At 42.7% G+C, this 17038-nt stretch overlaps 1 protein-coding gene across 1 annotated transcript; it reads left to right on the top strand.

The window, feature by feature from the left end:
• The first annotated feature begins 842 nt into the window (after positions 1–842).
• On the top strand, positions 843–16831 carry LOC121873183 (hemocyte protein-glutamine gamma-glutamyltransferase-like). Its single transcript, XM_042376519.1, has 15 exons — positions 843–918; positions 3446–3560; positions 3850–3997; positions 4182–4345; positions 4983–5174; positions 8092–8227; positions 8459–8685; positions 9174–9381; positions 11890–11999; positions 12489–12630; positions 12829–12994; positions 13578–13758; positions 14052–14188; positions 14523–14760; positions 15077–16831. The coding sequence occupies exons 2-15, from the start codon at positions 3447–3449 to the stop codon at positions 15353–15355; spliced, it is 2442 nt and encodes an 813-aa protein (XP_042232453.1). The 5' UTR covers positions 843–918; position 3446; the 3' UTR covers positions 15356–16831.
• The last annotated feature ends 207 nt before the right edge of the window (positions 16832–17038 follow it).

The raw sequence follows: 17038 nt of genomic DNA, 5'->3' as shown, positions 1-17038 counted from the left end.
ACTGACAGGAAAAGCTAAAGTAGAGGACGTTTTTATACCAAGGATACCTCTCATCACTGCTGAACAGCCATTTGAGTTCAAGCGACTTCAGTTCCCGGTTAAAGTGAGCTTTGTCATGACCATCTACAAAAGCCAGGGACAGTCCCTAAAGGTGGTTGGCCTAAATCTGGTGTTTCCTTGCTTCTCTCATGGACAGTTCTATGTTGGGTGCTCCAGAGTGGGAACTGGCAAAAATCTGTACATACTTGTTGCTAATGGCAAAACCAAAAATATGGTCTACCTTAATGCACTACAGTGAGACACTGTGGAGCCTCCAGGAGGGTGGCGTCCTACCGTGGCCTAGCGAAAGCGGAATCGCTAGTATATATATATATATATATATATACATATATATATATATATATATATATATATATATATATATATATATATATATATATATATATATATATATATATATATATATATATATACTAGTATATATATACACACGAGTATATTGCTTGTTCCCACCTCGCTGGCGTGACTGACATCAGGTCAAGCAACTTCTTTATAAAAACTGGTTTACCGCGGGAGAGCCACGTCATGTTTCGTTTAGTGTAATTATTCTTTATCTCTTAGCTTTTATAATACGTTGATACATTTTTCCTTAGTGATGCGAGGAAATTGTAAGCAAGTTGTTTTATATTACAAAATGAGGGCGAATGCATTATAGAAGACGTAAAATTAAGACTAACCATAGTAATATGAGGTGAGGGGACGGTCCGCTCTCCCAGTTGAAACTGATCCCTCACTCACCGGCCGGAACATTCTGTATAAAAGCCAAGTCGGATCTTGCTGGGTGCCCACGTTGCCAAGCGCATTCACCACCAACACCCACACACCGTCGTCGCTGGCACACGCCCTTCTAGTCATCAGGTGAGCAAAAGTCTTTGAAATAACAAAGTGTATGAGCAGCTTACTATGTGGACTAGCGAAATGGTAGAAATTAGTGTTCTAGGCACAACCTTTGTAATGAGAAAATAAGTGGAATTACGAACCAGTGTACGTGTGTTGTACTGCAGATCAGCGACATAAACCTAACGCGAGCCTTGGTCGATGGATGGTCGTTCACACCAAAGTAAATGTGCTCCTCACTTATACCAAGTACAGTATGTGATTTTTATTAACTGAGTGAATAGAAAAGAAAATGTGTTAATTAGTCACTGAAGGTCACCGAATGAAGAAGTTGTGGAAGAATGCCAACAAACATTTTACTTTCGTTAAAAGTACAGGTAAACGTAGAAGCAATATCACGAACTGATCGAAATTGCGGACAAAATTTATGGTTCTCCTTTTCTTTCACTGCTATGAAATGATTTAAGTGAGTGATGAGTTTTTCTTTACTTGCTACATACACATACCGATGTTTAGTCTACTGCATGGGTCGTGTCACTAAAGATTCATTTATTACTCTGAATCTATGGCTTTATCGTGTAGCTGTCTATCGTCATGCAAATGCCTCTCAAGGCTCATGATGGATATTTCTTTTTAAATATATATGGAAACTATGTTTTCTAATTTGGATAACAACGATGAGGGTTGTGGTGGCTGAGTAAGCACATTGCTTGTCTCCTGTCCTGAGAGTCGTTAGTTCGTGCCCGGGTACTCAGTCTATCTACCTGTTAAAGGGTATCTAAATTTACAACTGGGTAAACGAACACATTCGATTTCAGTGCCAGCCACTCTGCATCCTTGTGTACCGAAGATCTAGTGCTCTCGGTGTTGTATCTACGAAACCCACTGTCACATTCACATAATACTTACTTCTCAAAGCGAAGATTGAACTATATTTCCGAAGCACAAGTAAAAAGAAAAAATCCCAGAGTTTATGCAGCACAGTACACTACACTACAGCGCACTGCAGCACAGTACATTACAGCAGATTACACTACAGTACACTACATTAGAGCACAGAACACTACAGTACAGAACAATATACTTTACTACAACACAGTACACTACACTACACTACAATATGGTACACTACAAGATGGTACACTACAGCAAGTACATTATAGCACAGTGTAATACAGTGCAGTACTATACACAAAATTACCCTATCAGCTGCACATAAATGCAGTCAGGAGGGGTTTAACCAGATTTTTCTAACTTAAAATGAATATTGTTGCAGGCAGGGACACCTTAGACTGTCCAGTGCGCATGTCATGTTTTTTTTTGGTTAATGTTTTCGTGCTACTGCTCGTACCAAGTAGGTATGCTGTACATTTTACTGTGTCTTCATAAGTCTGTCAGTCGCTTCAGTGCACATGCGTCATATTCAACAGTAAACCATAATATTAGCATTTGTTTCATAAAAGTTTCTCTCAGATAAAATAAATTAACCTTTATGCATTGTGGTGGCATTACACTGTGAGAAGAGCTGACAAAATAATCCTAAAACATAAGAGCCTCACTATTAAGCTGTTAATCACTCCCTCTTTGTCGTTTAGTTCTCAGTCGAGATCCCAGAGTCTCAGACGTGTGTACAATGAATATTTCTAGTAAATGACTTAAGCTAAATCACAAAAGTAACGTAAAGAATCTCTGGTAAGATTTTGTTCGTTAATTTGATCTCTAATTTGGTGCCAACTGAATATATTAGTTGAAGTAGAAACTCAGTGTAATTTTCGTAAACCAGGGACATTCTTACGATGAATCCTCATCTTCCGAACTTCGGGGAGTCTGGACCCAGGAATCCAGAAAATAAGTCACAAGATACTGTAAAAAGTCACAGATAAAAGTCACAAGCTATTGTAAAAAGTCACAGAAAAAAGTCATCTGCAAAAAGTCACAGAAAAAACCTAACGTAACGTAACGTAACCTAACCTATCCTAACATACGTGTACTACCATCATATATAAGTTGTGTTGTTAATGTATACAAGTTATGCATTGTCAGTTATTAAGTGATTTAACATATTTGTTGTTTTATTACTTTAACTGTTAATGATATTTAAATAAAATGTGACTTTTTCCTGTGACTTTTTTCCTAACCAAAATTCTGACTTTATTCTGTATTTTTGTTCCTGTGACTTTATATCCGTTCACCGAACCCGGACCTGCGCTGTTTAACAAATTGCTTATAAATATTTGCTGTGTTGGCTTCGTTGCTATAAAGCTGACACTCTATGAATACCAGACTAATCAAAACAGTCCTGAGAAACCTTTTGAACCGAAGGTGGATTTCAAATGAACGCGGGATAGCTTTCAAGAACCAAACTTGAATTTAAAATAATCTCCTTGTTGCATAAACGAGTGAATCCACATAAATATGAGCATATCCAAGCGAATCCAGATAAACTAAAATTGAATTTGAACACTAAAGCACTTGAATAAGAGTAAATCCTCGAGATCCCGACCAAGTCTTGAGTAAGCCCGACACTGACCCAAGATTGCTGTTCCAGGATGCACCCACCAGGCACCAAGACCAGCCAACAGCAGCAGATCCAGCAGCAGCAACAGATGCCGCCGCCCGTACCACCATTCTCCCGCACACGGCCCACTTACCCACCCAAGCATGTGAGTACCGCCTCCTCCATACCACCACCCATCACTCTCTGTCTGTGATGTTACCCGTAGATAATGCCAATTGTTATTAGTGTCACTCATACTTAGTGTCATATGACCCCACATTGACGTCAGCACACACATACACTTACAACACCTTCCACAAGTTCACACACACACACACACACACACACACACACACACATACACAGTTATATTACTATGCTCGTACCTCCAAATAACAATACTACAATATTTCACACATGACAAAACTTACGCCCAGACCTACACCTGTCTGCAGGAGCATGAGTATGAGGAGGAGTGGAGGTACGGACGTGGGCGTCAGAGGTACTACGCCCGCGACATGGCTATGCGGGCGTGCTATGACCTGTGGAGGCGACGCTACAACGAGATGCCTGCTGACCCCGCCCAGAACTACGCCCCCCAGAGTAAGTTAAGAGGGTGTCAAGCATTTTCTCTCCTTGGGTAAATTAAGGGGTTTGAAGAAAAAAATTTCCGACGGTTTGATTAATTAAAGGTTTTAGAGGAAGATATTCCCAGATATTTATCTGTCTTTCTTTTCCTCCTGCCCCCGTTCCTCTTACCGCCCTCCTCCTCCCGTTTCTCTTCCAGGCCACTACTCCGGTGTTCCTGCTGACATCCTGCGGGTGGAACATGTGGACTTCCGGTCACAAGAGAACGCCAAGGACCACAGGACCTTTCAGTACGACTTGGTGCAGGACCACGACCGCCCTACCCCAGTGTACCGCAGGGGACAGGCCTTTCATCTCTCTCTAGTGAGTCCACTCTCCTAGCAACCGAGATCCTGGCTCCTATGAGGTGGGGTCTAGCATCCTAGGACCAGAGGTGTGGGGTCTTAAGAGCTGATGTGTCGGGTTCTTAGAGCTGGGGTCAAAGGTCCTACTAGCTGATAATTTAGAGTTCTAACTGATGAAAATTTTAAAGTCTGTGGGACAGCGACCAGGATCATAGAAGAGAATTTAAGAGTTGCATAGATTGATATTCCAGGGTTTTAGGTGCTGAAAGGTAATTATCTCGGAAACTGAGACTTAGCATCTGGTAGCAGCTATATTATAGTCCTATGAGCTGAGACCTTAGAGTCATAAGAGCTGGTAGTCTGTAGCGTCCTATGATCTTAGGATTTAGGGTCTTATTGGCTAAAAAGTGCAGTCTTGCAAGGAAAGTAAATGAAAGACAGATTATGTGCGCATGTGAGAGATAAAGAGCGAGAATGAGAGTGAGACTGTGTTTAAGAGAAAAATATATAAGGTGAGAGAGAGACAGGGAGATAAAGAGAGAAGGTGAGAGATGGGACGATAAAGAAAGTATGAGAGATAGACGCCATTCATTTACCTATACAGACACTTTCTTTACTCCACCTTCCTGACCCTCTGCGTCCCCCCCCCCTGATAGGTGACGCGGGAGCGGGAGTTCGACTGCACAAGGGACCACCTGTACCTCAACTTCTACTTCGGGCCAGCGCCTTCCGTACCCAAGAGGACGAGGGTGGTACTGCCAGTCACCATCCAGAAGGAGTTCACCCGAGCTCCTCAGAAGTGGGACGTCCGCATCCAGGCCCAGGACGGTAACACCCTCACGCTGCAGGTGAGCTAAGGAAAGGAAGTGAAAGGAAGGACTTGGGGGAAGAAAACAGTCTTACTGGATGGGTAAGGAATCCAGAAAGTGTCGTTTTAATGCTTCGGGGCAAAGGGAGATAAGGGAAAGGATTAAGGGTGGCAAAGGGGGCGACAGTGTTTGATTGTAAGTGTATATGTGGCAAAAAAGGAGAAAAGAGAGGAAGAAGGGAAAGACGATAAGATGCTGCACTGCTTAAGTAAAGAGTTCAAGGGAGGGTAAAAAAGGACAAAGATGGAATAAGGAAAGACGACTGACAGTGTAACTGGGGATGTTCTAGGGACCAGAAAAAACAACCAAGGTAAGGTGAGAAGGACCAAGGAAGTTCCACAGTATTATATCTCACATAAACAAACTTTACCTCCGCCTCTATTTAATAAAAGTCGAGAACAGTGGGTGCCCTGTGTCTCTGTGATAATGTTTTATGCCGGGTCGCGCAGTGAATGAGATGGAGTTGTGCTGTACATCAAAATCTTCTAAATTATGAAACAGAAAGGGAGAGTGGGGGAGAGAGAGGGGACAGGGAGTGAGAAATAGAGAGAGTCAGAGATTCGTCTACTTCCATTGACTTGAGAGGCGAATAACTCAGCCAGGTAGATAGTGTTAGGAAAAAATTTCAACTTTCGTTACGGTCAATGGGTTTCAGTTACAGTAAATTATGATATAATGTTAGACAAGACAGAAAGTACACGCACACACACACACACACACACACACACATATATATATATATATATATATATATATATATATATATATATATATATATATATATATATATATATATATATATATATATATATATATATATGTGTGTGTGTGTGTTAGCGGGAGAGAGAAGGGGAGAAGAGAAGACGGAAATGCTGCGTTTGGCATGTTGCAGGTGTGAGATGCAGTTATTAGAACAAGTCTTCTAGGGGGGGTCGTATGCATGTTTTCTCAGCACATGAGGACAGTGTTGTCTTTTTTATGGGGGTCGATTGTAATATTCAGAAATTTCAGTGTGATTTAGATATGCGCGCCATATTGCCGATACCGAGTTTTCAAGGTCAACTGAGGGAGGAGCGCTCCCGCACGTAGTGTGAGCTTATGGAACTAGGCCTATACGATATTAAATGTAATTTACCGAAATAATATGGATGCGAATCATGAAATTAAATGACTTTATCAATTTGAAATTTTTATGGATCATTTCACAGTCTAAATATGTTACGTGTGTCCCAACGAAGCTATTAGTTATGCGGGAAAATATTTCACGTAGGCCTAGGCTTGGGAAAGCACTAGCCTGGCTGTTTCTCAGTCAGACGACAGCGTTCGAACAGAGAGGACGGTCTGTGCGTCAGACAGGACAACGCAGTCACGTGGAATAGTCACCTGTGTTGCGACATTGCAGTATAACAAGTAAGTCTCATTCTATCTCAGACAGGGTTTAGATAGGGCAGTGATAAAATTAGCAATAGCTAACAGTGAGTTCATTGCAGGGTTTTCGTCAGAACCCACTTGACTGCGAGTGATGACTGCAAGTGATGACTGCAGGTGATGACTGCCATTTGAGACTGCCGTTGATGATTGATGATTGGTGATTGTCGCAGTTGGAACTATCAGTGCAGGCTTGTCACTGGTTAGCTGGGTTAGCAAGGGATCTCTGAAGTGACACCAGCTGTCTAGGTGCACAACTGACGATCGTCTGGGGTCGCCAGATCTCTTCTACCTAGGCTCACAATATCACATATCTTCAAGCAGTTAGTAAAAACTTTTACTACAAGAAGCTAAAGCTTCTCTCAACTGAAGAAGGTCTGATTGGCTCACTCCCTTCCGTCTCATGGATGTACTGAGTGTAAAATGAGGCCAGCTGAGTAAATGTATGGTCACACACTGAGGCCAAGAGTCTAGTGGAACTTAGAGGTACATTTTCCAAGGTGGAGAAAGACTTGTTTGTGCCTTAACTACGGGTGCCTGTTGGTTGTGCCTTAAAAAACTACGGAGTGAAGGTGGAATCTACTGTATGTGTTAGGTTAGGGAGCATGTGTTTACGGGTATTGGTGGACTCAGTAACTTCTTAATCTATTGATAATATTTTTTTCAGTTACTGATATTGTCTTGCTGTGTGTAGTTAATATTTCTTAAATAATTTTGATAGTATTGTTATTTAATGTTTGTATCACTAATTGCTGCCAGAGAATGAGGGAACTGTTTTCAGATGAGGTTCCTCCTTTCCGTTCTAAGTGATACTGTGATTTAGTTCCATTAATGCAGTTAATATTTCTTTATAATTTATATCTTTATACCATTTCCTCAGTGAGTAATATTATTTTGTTGAAAACCCTTAAGGCCTGCATCTGTTGGTAACATAATTTTATTGAGTGCCCTTTAGGCCTATTCATGGTGGAATTAATAATTTCATATTTCATTTATACCATTTTCTCAGTGATTGATATTATTTCGTTGAAAGCCCTTAAGGCCTGTTTCATGTGTGCAAGCAACATTTCTTAATACTTTGAATTTATTGTTGTCTAATGAGGCATTTTCTGAGTTTCTAATAATTTCAATATCATGTATAACTTTTATTCCCCAGAGTAGTGCTTTAAGTTCAGGTTAAGAGGTGCGCATATGTTGGTGTACCATTATTTGATTGTGTCTGTGGTGTTGGAGAGAATAGAAGTGTCTAAATTCTACAGTGCGTCTCATTTGCCCCAATCACAGATGCTATCATTCTTGTTAGTAAATTTAAGTGTTTTGTGCTGGTTCGGGTTTTTTCTCGAAGGGGGCGCTTCCACTGCAATTTCCATCTAATAATATTTAATAAGTCCCTAGTCAAGTGAGAAATATATTGGTTGACCTAACACACCTTAACCTCGTTTAACCTGCTCCTGGCCATCTCCCATAGGTGCACATCCCGGCTACGTGCTCGGTGGGAGTGTGGCGGTGTGTGGTGGAGACTGCTACTAAGAACTATCCCAAGAACAGAACTCAGTACCGCGCCCCGGAGGATCTCTACGTTATTTTCAATCCCTTTTGTAGAGGTGAGTCTTGCCTTCTTCACGGCGTACACTCTGTTGATTATTTGATGTATCATTTATATCATAATATGCACGAACAAAAAAATCTTCGATATGTTCTTCAGAAAATACAGTTCTTTGGTATGAACCCCCTCCCACCCCACGTCCCTCTCCCTCCCACTCACCATTCCTCCCTCTCCACGTCCCTTTCCCTTCCACTCTATCACTCCCCTCGTTCACCCTTTCGCTCGCCAGACGACGCCGTATACATGGAGAACGAAGCCCAGCGCTCAGAGTACGTGATGACGGAGAGCGGGAAGGTGTACCGCGGAGGTTCAAGGTTCAGCCACGGCCGACCCTGGATCTACGGCCAGTTCGACGACTGTGTCCTTCCTACCGCCTGCCTCCTGCTGGAGATGTCCTCCCTCACACACACTGAGAGAGGCAACCCTGTCAAGGTCACCAGGGCCCTCTGCTCCATGGTGAGTGCACATTGCACTCTCATTCATTATATTATGCTTGAGATTGTTCAGGTCTTGATTAATTTGTAGGAACTTCGTCTATGTAGATGATGATTTCTTATTAAGCGCATTATACTTAACTCTTTGAAAATGATGATTTAAAGTAAACCATCGTCCTCTGAAGTGCTAAACAATTGTCCTCAGAGGGTTAAATTATTGTCTTCAGAGGATTAAGCGATTCTCTTCGGGGTTGAATAATTATCCTCAGAGGATAATTTATAGCCCTCAAAGTATTCATTCCTTATCCTCAAAGGTTTAGCTATTTTCTTTAAAGTGTTAATTGATTATTCCCAAAAGGTTACTTTATTGTTATCAATAGATTCAATCATTGTTATCGAAGCGAATGTTAATTTATTCAAAGGGTTGAATAATTATTCTAAAAACTTAAGTTATTGTCCTAAAATGGTAAACCATTATTCGCAAATGGTTAACCCCCCTCCACCCAACAGATCCAGGCGTCTCGTCGTGGTCGTCGAGACCGCGAGGACGAGCACGGGGAGGGTGTCCTCGAGCCCCACTACGAAGACGACTTCCGGGGAGGCCAGAACCCCCACCTGTGGACCGGTTCCGTCAAGATCCTGCAGGAGTACCTGATGAGGGGTGCCACCGCCATCAAGTACGGCCAGTGCTGGGTCATGGCAGCCCTCATGACCTCAGGTCAGTGTGAAGGAGTGGAGGATGGAGAGACAGGAAGTGGAAGAGGGAGAATGAGAGTGGGAGAGGGAAAATGAGGGACAAGAGCAAGGAAGGGAGGGTAAGAATGGAAGGTGAGAGGGAGTTATATGTGTAGAAAACAGGAGTAAAGGGAGAGGAAGAGTAGAAGAGACAATGATAAAAGGGTAACAGGACACGAGAGGTGAAAAGGAGAAGTAATGGGAAGGCAGATGGAAGGAAGCAAGGTTAGTCAGAAGGAAGGAAGAAGGATAGTTTCTCGTGAGTTACTTAGGCTCACATGAGTTATATAGACTCACGTAAGTTACCTGTAGAATACCAAATTAAAGGTTAAAAATTACTCCATATCAATAGGCAGATTAGGAAAGGAGGCGGGGTATCAATCTATGTCAGGGATAATCTGAAGTGCGAAATCAATAAGGAAATAAAAACTGAACTGAATACAGAAACAATTTGGATAGAATTAACCGATGGTAGGGAAAAATAATCATAGGAGTAATATAAAGACCTCCTAACCTCGATAGAGCTAATGAGCAACTATTTGGGATGAAATGTGCAGGGCATCCAGGCATAGCAAAATCTGCATAGTAGGCGACTTTAAATTTAGTCAAATAGATTGGACCGACCTTGGGAGTAACTCAGAACCGGAGGATAATCTTGAAATACTTGAGGACTGTTTCTTAAGTCAACATATAGCCGAACCCACCCGGGATAATAATATACTTGATTTACTTCTGTCAAACAAAGAAAACCTCATTGTAATGTCGAGTTAAGGAACGAACTAGCTAACAGAAATCACAAAGAAGTGAGGTTTAAAGAAGAATTTAATGTCAGTCGCAAGGAAAATTCCATTTAAGTCCCAGATTTCGGAAGGGCAAACTTTGATAAGTTGAAAAGGCAGCTGAGAAAAGGGGTTTTATGTTTGGGGGTGAATTACATGACCTCACATGAGGTGACCTTTCACAATGTACCCACAGAGGGCTGAAAAATGGCAAATGAAATTTAATGTGGCCAAATGTAAAGTATTTAGTCTCGGAGATGTAAACTGAAAAACTAGATATCAGATGAACAATGTTGTTATATAAAAATCCGACCGTGAGAAAGCTTTAGGAGTAATTATAAGTAGGAATCTTAAACCAAGTCAACACTGTGTATTTGCTTGAATCAAGGCTAACAAAGTACAGTACTTGGGCTCATACAAAGGAGTGTTACTTAAAAGACTGGCGTGGTTATCCTAAAACTATATCTTGTGCTTGTGAGACCTCACTTGGATTACGCGGTTCAGTTCTGGTCACCGTGCTACATAATGGATAAAGGTTACCTAGAAAGAATTCAGATGAGAATGACAAGACTAATCCCGGGAAATAGGAACCTTGAGTACAGAGACAGGTTAAAACATTTTAATTTGCACTCCCTCGAGAGACGTAGAGTGAGGGGCGATATGATCAAGGTGTATGGAAGTTAGGGCCAAACAAAGGTGATATACCAAAGGTACTCAAACTATCCAACCAGGAGCGCCCTCGTAGCAATGGTTTTAAATTAGACAAATTTAGATTTAGGCGCAAGATAAGTAAACATTGGCTTGGAAACAGAGTATTGAATGAGTGGAATAAGTTACCACACATCATCATTAACTCGAATACGCTGGATAGCTTTAAATGTAGGCTGGATGGATATATGAGCAATAGGGATTAGGTGTAAACGGGACTGCCCAGTATGGGCCAACAGGTAAGAGAGAGAGAGGAAGGAAGACCAAGAAGATGGAAGGGAAAATCGTAAAGGAGAAATAAGGAAGGAGAGAGAGAGAGAGATAGAGGAGGGTAGCGGGGGGGAGGAGGGTAATGGAGAGAGGGAGGAGGGAAAGGGAGAGAGGGAAGAGGGTAAGAGAGAGAAGGAGAAGGGTAAGCGAGAGTGGGAGGAGGGCAAGGGAGAGAGGGAGGAGGGTATGGGGGAAAGGGAGAGAGGAAGGAAGATATGGGGGAAAGGGAGCCGAGGTAAGTTAAACGGGATGTCGAAAGACTTGAATAACACAGCAGTCACTCAGGTTGGTAAAGTAAGTTCAATCGGTCTTGACGGAAAAAAAAGCCCCCATTTAATTTCTTTTTCATCTCTGTTGTGAAGTATTGGTCCAATCAGCGTGTTATTTTTTTTACAGTGTTTTGTGTATTACCGACCCACTTAACATCTCCATTTTACACTAACAACTAACATATATTACTAACCACTACTCATGCCATATACCACTAGCCACGCCCATACACGAATACTCGCATACACACACACACACACACACACACACACACACACACCTTAAACACATTGATACACCATTAACCACGCCCATACACCACTACTCATGCCCACACATCATTAACCACGCCCATACGCCAATATTCAAACATACATGCCACTAACGTCATTCATACACCACAAGCCACGCCTACAAATCACTAAACAACTAAACAAGCCTTCTGATCACGTCTCCCCCTACAGTGTGCCGCGCCCTGGGTGTGCCTGCCCGCCCCACCACCGCCCTCACCTCCGCCCACGACACCCAAGAGACCCTCACCTTAGATCGATACATCGACCGCTTTGGTGACGTGGTGAGTCATGACCTGGGGTGACCTGGTGAATCTTGAACTGGGGTGACCTAGTGACTCTTGACCTTGGGTGACCTGATGAGTCCTTACCTGGGGTGACCTGGTGAGTCTTAACCTTGAGTGACCTGGTGAGCCTTGACCTGGGGTGATCTGATGAATCCTTACCTGGGGTGACCTGGTGAGCTTTGACCTGGGGTGATTTGGTGTTCTACTCCACCTAGCTGGATGTTGTAGAGAAAAAAGGTTAATGCATTGACACGCACACACTATTATAACAGATAATGTTTTAATATATTTAAGCACTTCAGCAGCCAGTCTTTTAAGTTACTAAACATTATTAGATTCGTCACAAGACCACAACTTAAAAAATTAAGAGACCTATGTGTATATGAATGAGTAGTCAACCCTTCAGTGAAGAAACACTTAAGAGTACGTAAGTAATAAAGAGATATATGCGTATGTTCCTCCTTTAACATTGAGTTGGGTCTCCAGATCGAGCGAGGTCCAGGACGTGACCAGCCAGACTCCCTGTGGGCGTTCCATACCTGGTGTGACGTGTGGATGGCCCGCCCAGACCTGCCCTCTGGCTACTCCGGCTGGCAGACTACAGACCCCGCCCGCGCCTACCACAGTAGTAAGTACCTCCATCTCTCCCCCCAGAGGTGATGTCATTTTTCTAAGATGGAATATGACTTGTATTCCTCTATGCTTAGAAACAGATAGATAGATAGATAGATAGATAGATAGATAGATAGAAGAGAGAGAGAGAGAAGCGTATACAACACATAGAACACATATATATGCCAAAATCAAGGTTTCCCTTCTCCTGCAGGGTTCTCAACTGGGTGTGGCCCATCGTCGACGGAGGCACTAAAGAAGGGAGATGTCGGCTACTCCCAAGACACAGGCGCCTTCTTCTCTGCCCTCAACTCCTTCGTTAGGTACTATTACGAGGACGACGACTCCGAGTGGGGCTACACACCCTACATGCAGAACAGGTGGGTCCTTCTCCTTCCTCCCCCCACCTCTCAGTGTCTGCCACACTTGTCCATGATTGTATAATAATTTTTTTCCCGAAACTTACCCACGGGTTATCACTGAAATTCTATGAATAATACGAATGCTTTTCATAATTCGTAGAATTTATGACCAGCAAATTCCTCTACTACTATTTCGTGACCGCCTGAAGCTTATCCGCAATGACTTGTGGACAGATTTTTGTCCTTTCTCAATACCTTCGCCGTCAGGTGTGACCTTCTTTAGTCGTTTTCAAAAGTTGGATCGAGTTTTTCACTACCCAGATCAACTTCTAACTACCTATAACGATCACTAATACTGTACAGTGGAACGACCTCAAACAAACATAAAAAACGATCACTAACCACCTAGGAAGACCATTAACAGTTTACAATGTCCTACATTGACGTTTAAAATGACACATGTAGATGGTGGTAAGTGACCTCTGTAGATACTACAGCGATCACTAACCACCTACATCGACCCTTAACTGCATATAACGGCTCCTTTAACTACTCACAATTACCAATACCCTGCCTGACGACTGTCATCCACTTTCGTTAGGATGCCGGTGTGTCGTTCGGTGGTGACGAAGGCAGTGGGGCGACACGACGACGACGGAGAAGCGGATTGCGAGGATGTGACCAAGACCTACCGCGACCTGGAGCGATCCGAGCCAGAGAGGTTCACCGTGTTCAACGCCTGTCGGGGAGTGAGGAAGGACCACGTTTACTACGACTACCAGGTGACAACTGATGGAGGAAGGAAGTGTGTGAATGGGGATGGGCAGTGTTAGGAGAGTGCCAGGGATAGGCGAAGGAGAGATAAATTGCAATGTGTTAAAGGTGAACAAGAAAAAATAGATTACATGGATTGTGGATGCAGCAAGATATGGTTAAATGAGTGGTTACCACTATATATCTACTTATCCGTCACTCATCCCTTTCTTCCATCTATCCATCTCCCCATCAATCATCCATCCATTCATCCAACTCTTCATCCATCCGCCTATGACCACCTTCCTCCCTCTGCCAACAGGACCAGGGCAGATATGATGTGGAATTTGAGCTTCAAGAACCAAAGCAAGTGGCAGCAGGCCAGAGTGTGAGTGTGACCCTTCAGGTGCATAACAATACGTCCGAGACCCGAACTGTGCAGGCCACCATCTCGACCAGGTAAAACCTCCTCCTTCCCTCCTTCCTTTTACTTGGTAGTCCCCATTCCCCCCCTCCCTCCCTCCACCAAGTAGTTCCTCTTGCATCCTCCCTCCTCTATCGTCAACATCGCCACTAACACCAGTATCACCATCTTCACTACCTCCAGTACCACGAAGACCATTACCACTCCTATCAACACCATCACCATTTTCATCAACACCACCACCATCACCACTACAAACACGATCACTTCCATCGTCACTTCTATTATCAACATAATCATCATTCTCATCAACACTACCACAACTATCACAATCATCGATACTTCATCTTCCTTCGATGTAACCCCCAGGAGCGCCTTCTACACCGGGGTGTTTGGAACGCATCTGAAGAGGGTCACTGGCCAGTTCACACTTTCGGGCGGCCAGAAAGACACTCTCACCCTTAAGCTGGACGCCTCTGAGTACCAGGACCACCTGGTGGACATGGGCTTCATCAAGATCACCGCCACTGGCCACGTCTCAGAGAACAAACAATCATACATTGACGAGTTCGACTTTCAGTTTGAGAAGCCGAGGATGAGCATTGAGGTAGGCAGTTCTACTAATGGACTTATGAGATGTGAGGGACCTATGGTGGCACTGTTAGGGGTGAGTGGTGAAACTTGGAAGAGGAAGTATAGAAAAGAGTGAGAAATCATTTTTGAGGAAGAGCTAGACCTTTAGAGGAGTGAGTGGTTGAATGATACAGGCATGAGGACCTTTGTTAGAGATATCAAATAGAAGAAACATTGTTAGAAAATTTTGATAAAAGTTAAATATTTCTCTCTCACTCTCTTTCTCTCTCTATCTCTTTCTCCATAACATCTTTAAATTTAACACACGCATCACCTATCTCATCCCTCAGGTGCCAGAGTGCCAGGTTGGCCAGGAGTGCACTGCCACCTTCACCTTCAGTAACCCGCTGGATGTGGCACTCACAGACTGCTTCTTCAGCATGGAGGTGGGCGGAGCATACAGACCCAGGACGGTGAGAGTGAATCGGGAAGTGAGGCCGAGGGAAACCTTCACTTACAGCCAGACCTTCGTGCCTCGTAAGGCCGGAGACCATCGCATGGTTGCCTCTTTCGCGTCTCGTCAGCTCCACGACGTGACGGGCTCCCGCAAGCTCACCATCCGCGACTAGATGGCTGCCGCGAAAGACAGGATTGTGGATGTGTGCGTAGAAGTAGAGAAACTCTATATGAGTAGGCATATAAGAGGAAGAACTGTCCTCACAGGGTGTAGGACGATACAACCTTTAATGTGGAGGTGTAGAACTAGTGAAATTTTGCTGGAGAAGAAATAGCGAACTATATTATTGTTATGGGATGTAGACCTAGTTCTTACCATATTTCTAATAGGTACAGTAACACACGCATCGGACAAAACCTAAAAAAAAATAACATCTAATTCACAGAGTGGTGGGCGTGAATGGCAACGTCGGGAGCATGTGTGTATTGAGGGTGGAAACAAATTGTTTTGAATGAATGAATGTATACTGTATATCTTAAATGAAGGAAGGTAAGTTAAACCTCTATAGGGACAGCATGAGAAAACAAGAATGAATTTTACTGTACTGTTTTTAACCAAAGACGAATCAGTTCAGACTAATCTATATATTTGTTGTTATAGAAGTGGGATTAATAGTCAGAATGTAGTGTGAAAGACGTCACTAATATCAAACATAATCGGTAACCGTTCAAACCTCTGATAAACTCTGTAACTTTAACACTGATTTCATTTCTCAGATATGCACATCTTTTCCGATTTTACTCATTTTAGTAAGAAGATAACAGGAGGGGGGAAGTATGGTTTGAAACACCTGCGATATGATAAACTACAACATGTTTCCCTAAACATAAATAATCACACGAATAAAGACGAAAATGTCTTTAATCGAAGTGTTCATCATAGAGTTTTATATTTGGTTCTCTAATAGTCGAAAAGTGAGTGAGGAAGATATTGACTATTTAAAGAACCTCAGAACGTTAGTTTCAAATTTTCACAAGGTTTCTCTTCTTTAAAACTCAAATCTACATAATAAATTTTTCAACAAAACTACGGTTACCGTCGCTATACTTAACTATTGTAGATTAGATAGTCCATTGAAATTACGACGACAACGACGACGACATACGCATGTTACCGGACATCGGCAATTTCGGTTCGTTTTCTTCAAGTAAAGCCATTCTTCGTAGAAAATGGCAATTATCTAGTGTCTGAGCTTTGTAACGTAAACTGAACTATAGCATTAGCTCATGAAAGCTCGGAGATATGGCTATGGGAACGTTAATCCTGTGCTGCATCTGAAGAAAAAATGGAGAGACAACATGTGTGAATTGGAGACTGCCTGAAGAGGGAATTTTTCAGAATGTTATTTTTTTCATTTATAACCTTCCCATGGAGCCCCCATATCTCTGATCAAAGATAGCAAAATGTGTTTGTTTAGCATAGATATTATGGTTGTGGGTCGCTAGTTATGCCATATGAAAATGATACAAAAAAACGTCAAATGGAAGCCTGAGAGCCTACTTGAATTTTCCCTGGCCTGTGTTTACGCTTAATAGTGAAGAAGAAATGAAAAGTGTACTAGTTGAGCAAATAAACATCTTCTGCAGCATCCCTGGTGTTTGATTCTCTCCCATGTGACTATGTAAACACACACACACACACACATCAATCAGCCCTCAGTGAGACAAGACATGTCCTGTAGGCCCTCCTGATTGGCTGCCAGGCCAAGTCTGTTTGCCTCCCCCCCCCCTGCCCTAAGACATTCAAGTGATCACTGTAATGACTGATTACCAAATAGTGATCCAATAGTCTATTC

Source organism: Homarus americanus, unplaced genomic scaffold (genome assembly GCF_018991925.1).
Source record: "Homarus americanus isolate GMGI-L3 unplaced genomic scaffold, GMGI_Hamer_2.0 scaffold32929, whole genome shotgun sequence".
Lineage (NCBI taxonomy): Eukaryota > Metazoa > Arthropoda > Malacostraca > Decapoda > Nephropidae > Homarus > Homarus americanus.
Note: the sequence above shows the minus strand (reverse complement) of the source record. Positions and strands in the feature narration are given on the sequence as shown.

Excerpts from the sequence above, each read along its gene's own strand:
- LOC121873183 (XM_042376519.1), top strand. The coding sequence starts at position 3,447 with ATGCACCCACCAGGCACCAAGACCAGCCAACAGCAGCAGATCCAGCAG. Across the intron at positions 8,228-8,458 it reads TTTCAATCCCTTTTGTAGAG|ACGACGCCGTATACATGGAG; the intron begins GTGAGTCTTGCC and ends TTCGCTCGCCAG. Across the intron at positions 14,761-15,076 it reads AGCCGAGGATGAGCATTGAG|GTGCCAGAGTGCCAGGTTGG; the intron begins GTAGGCAGTTCT and ends CTCATCCCTCAG.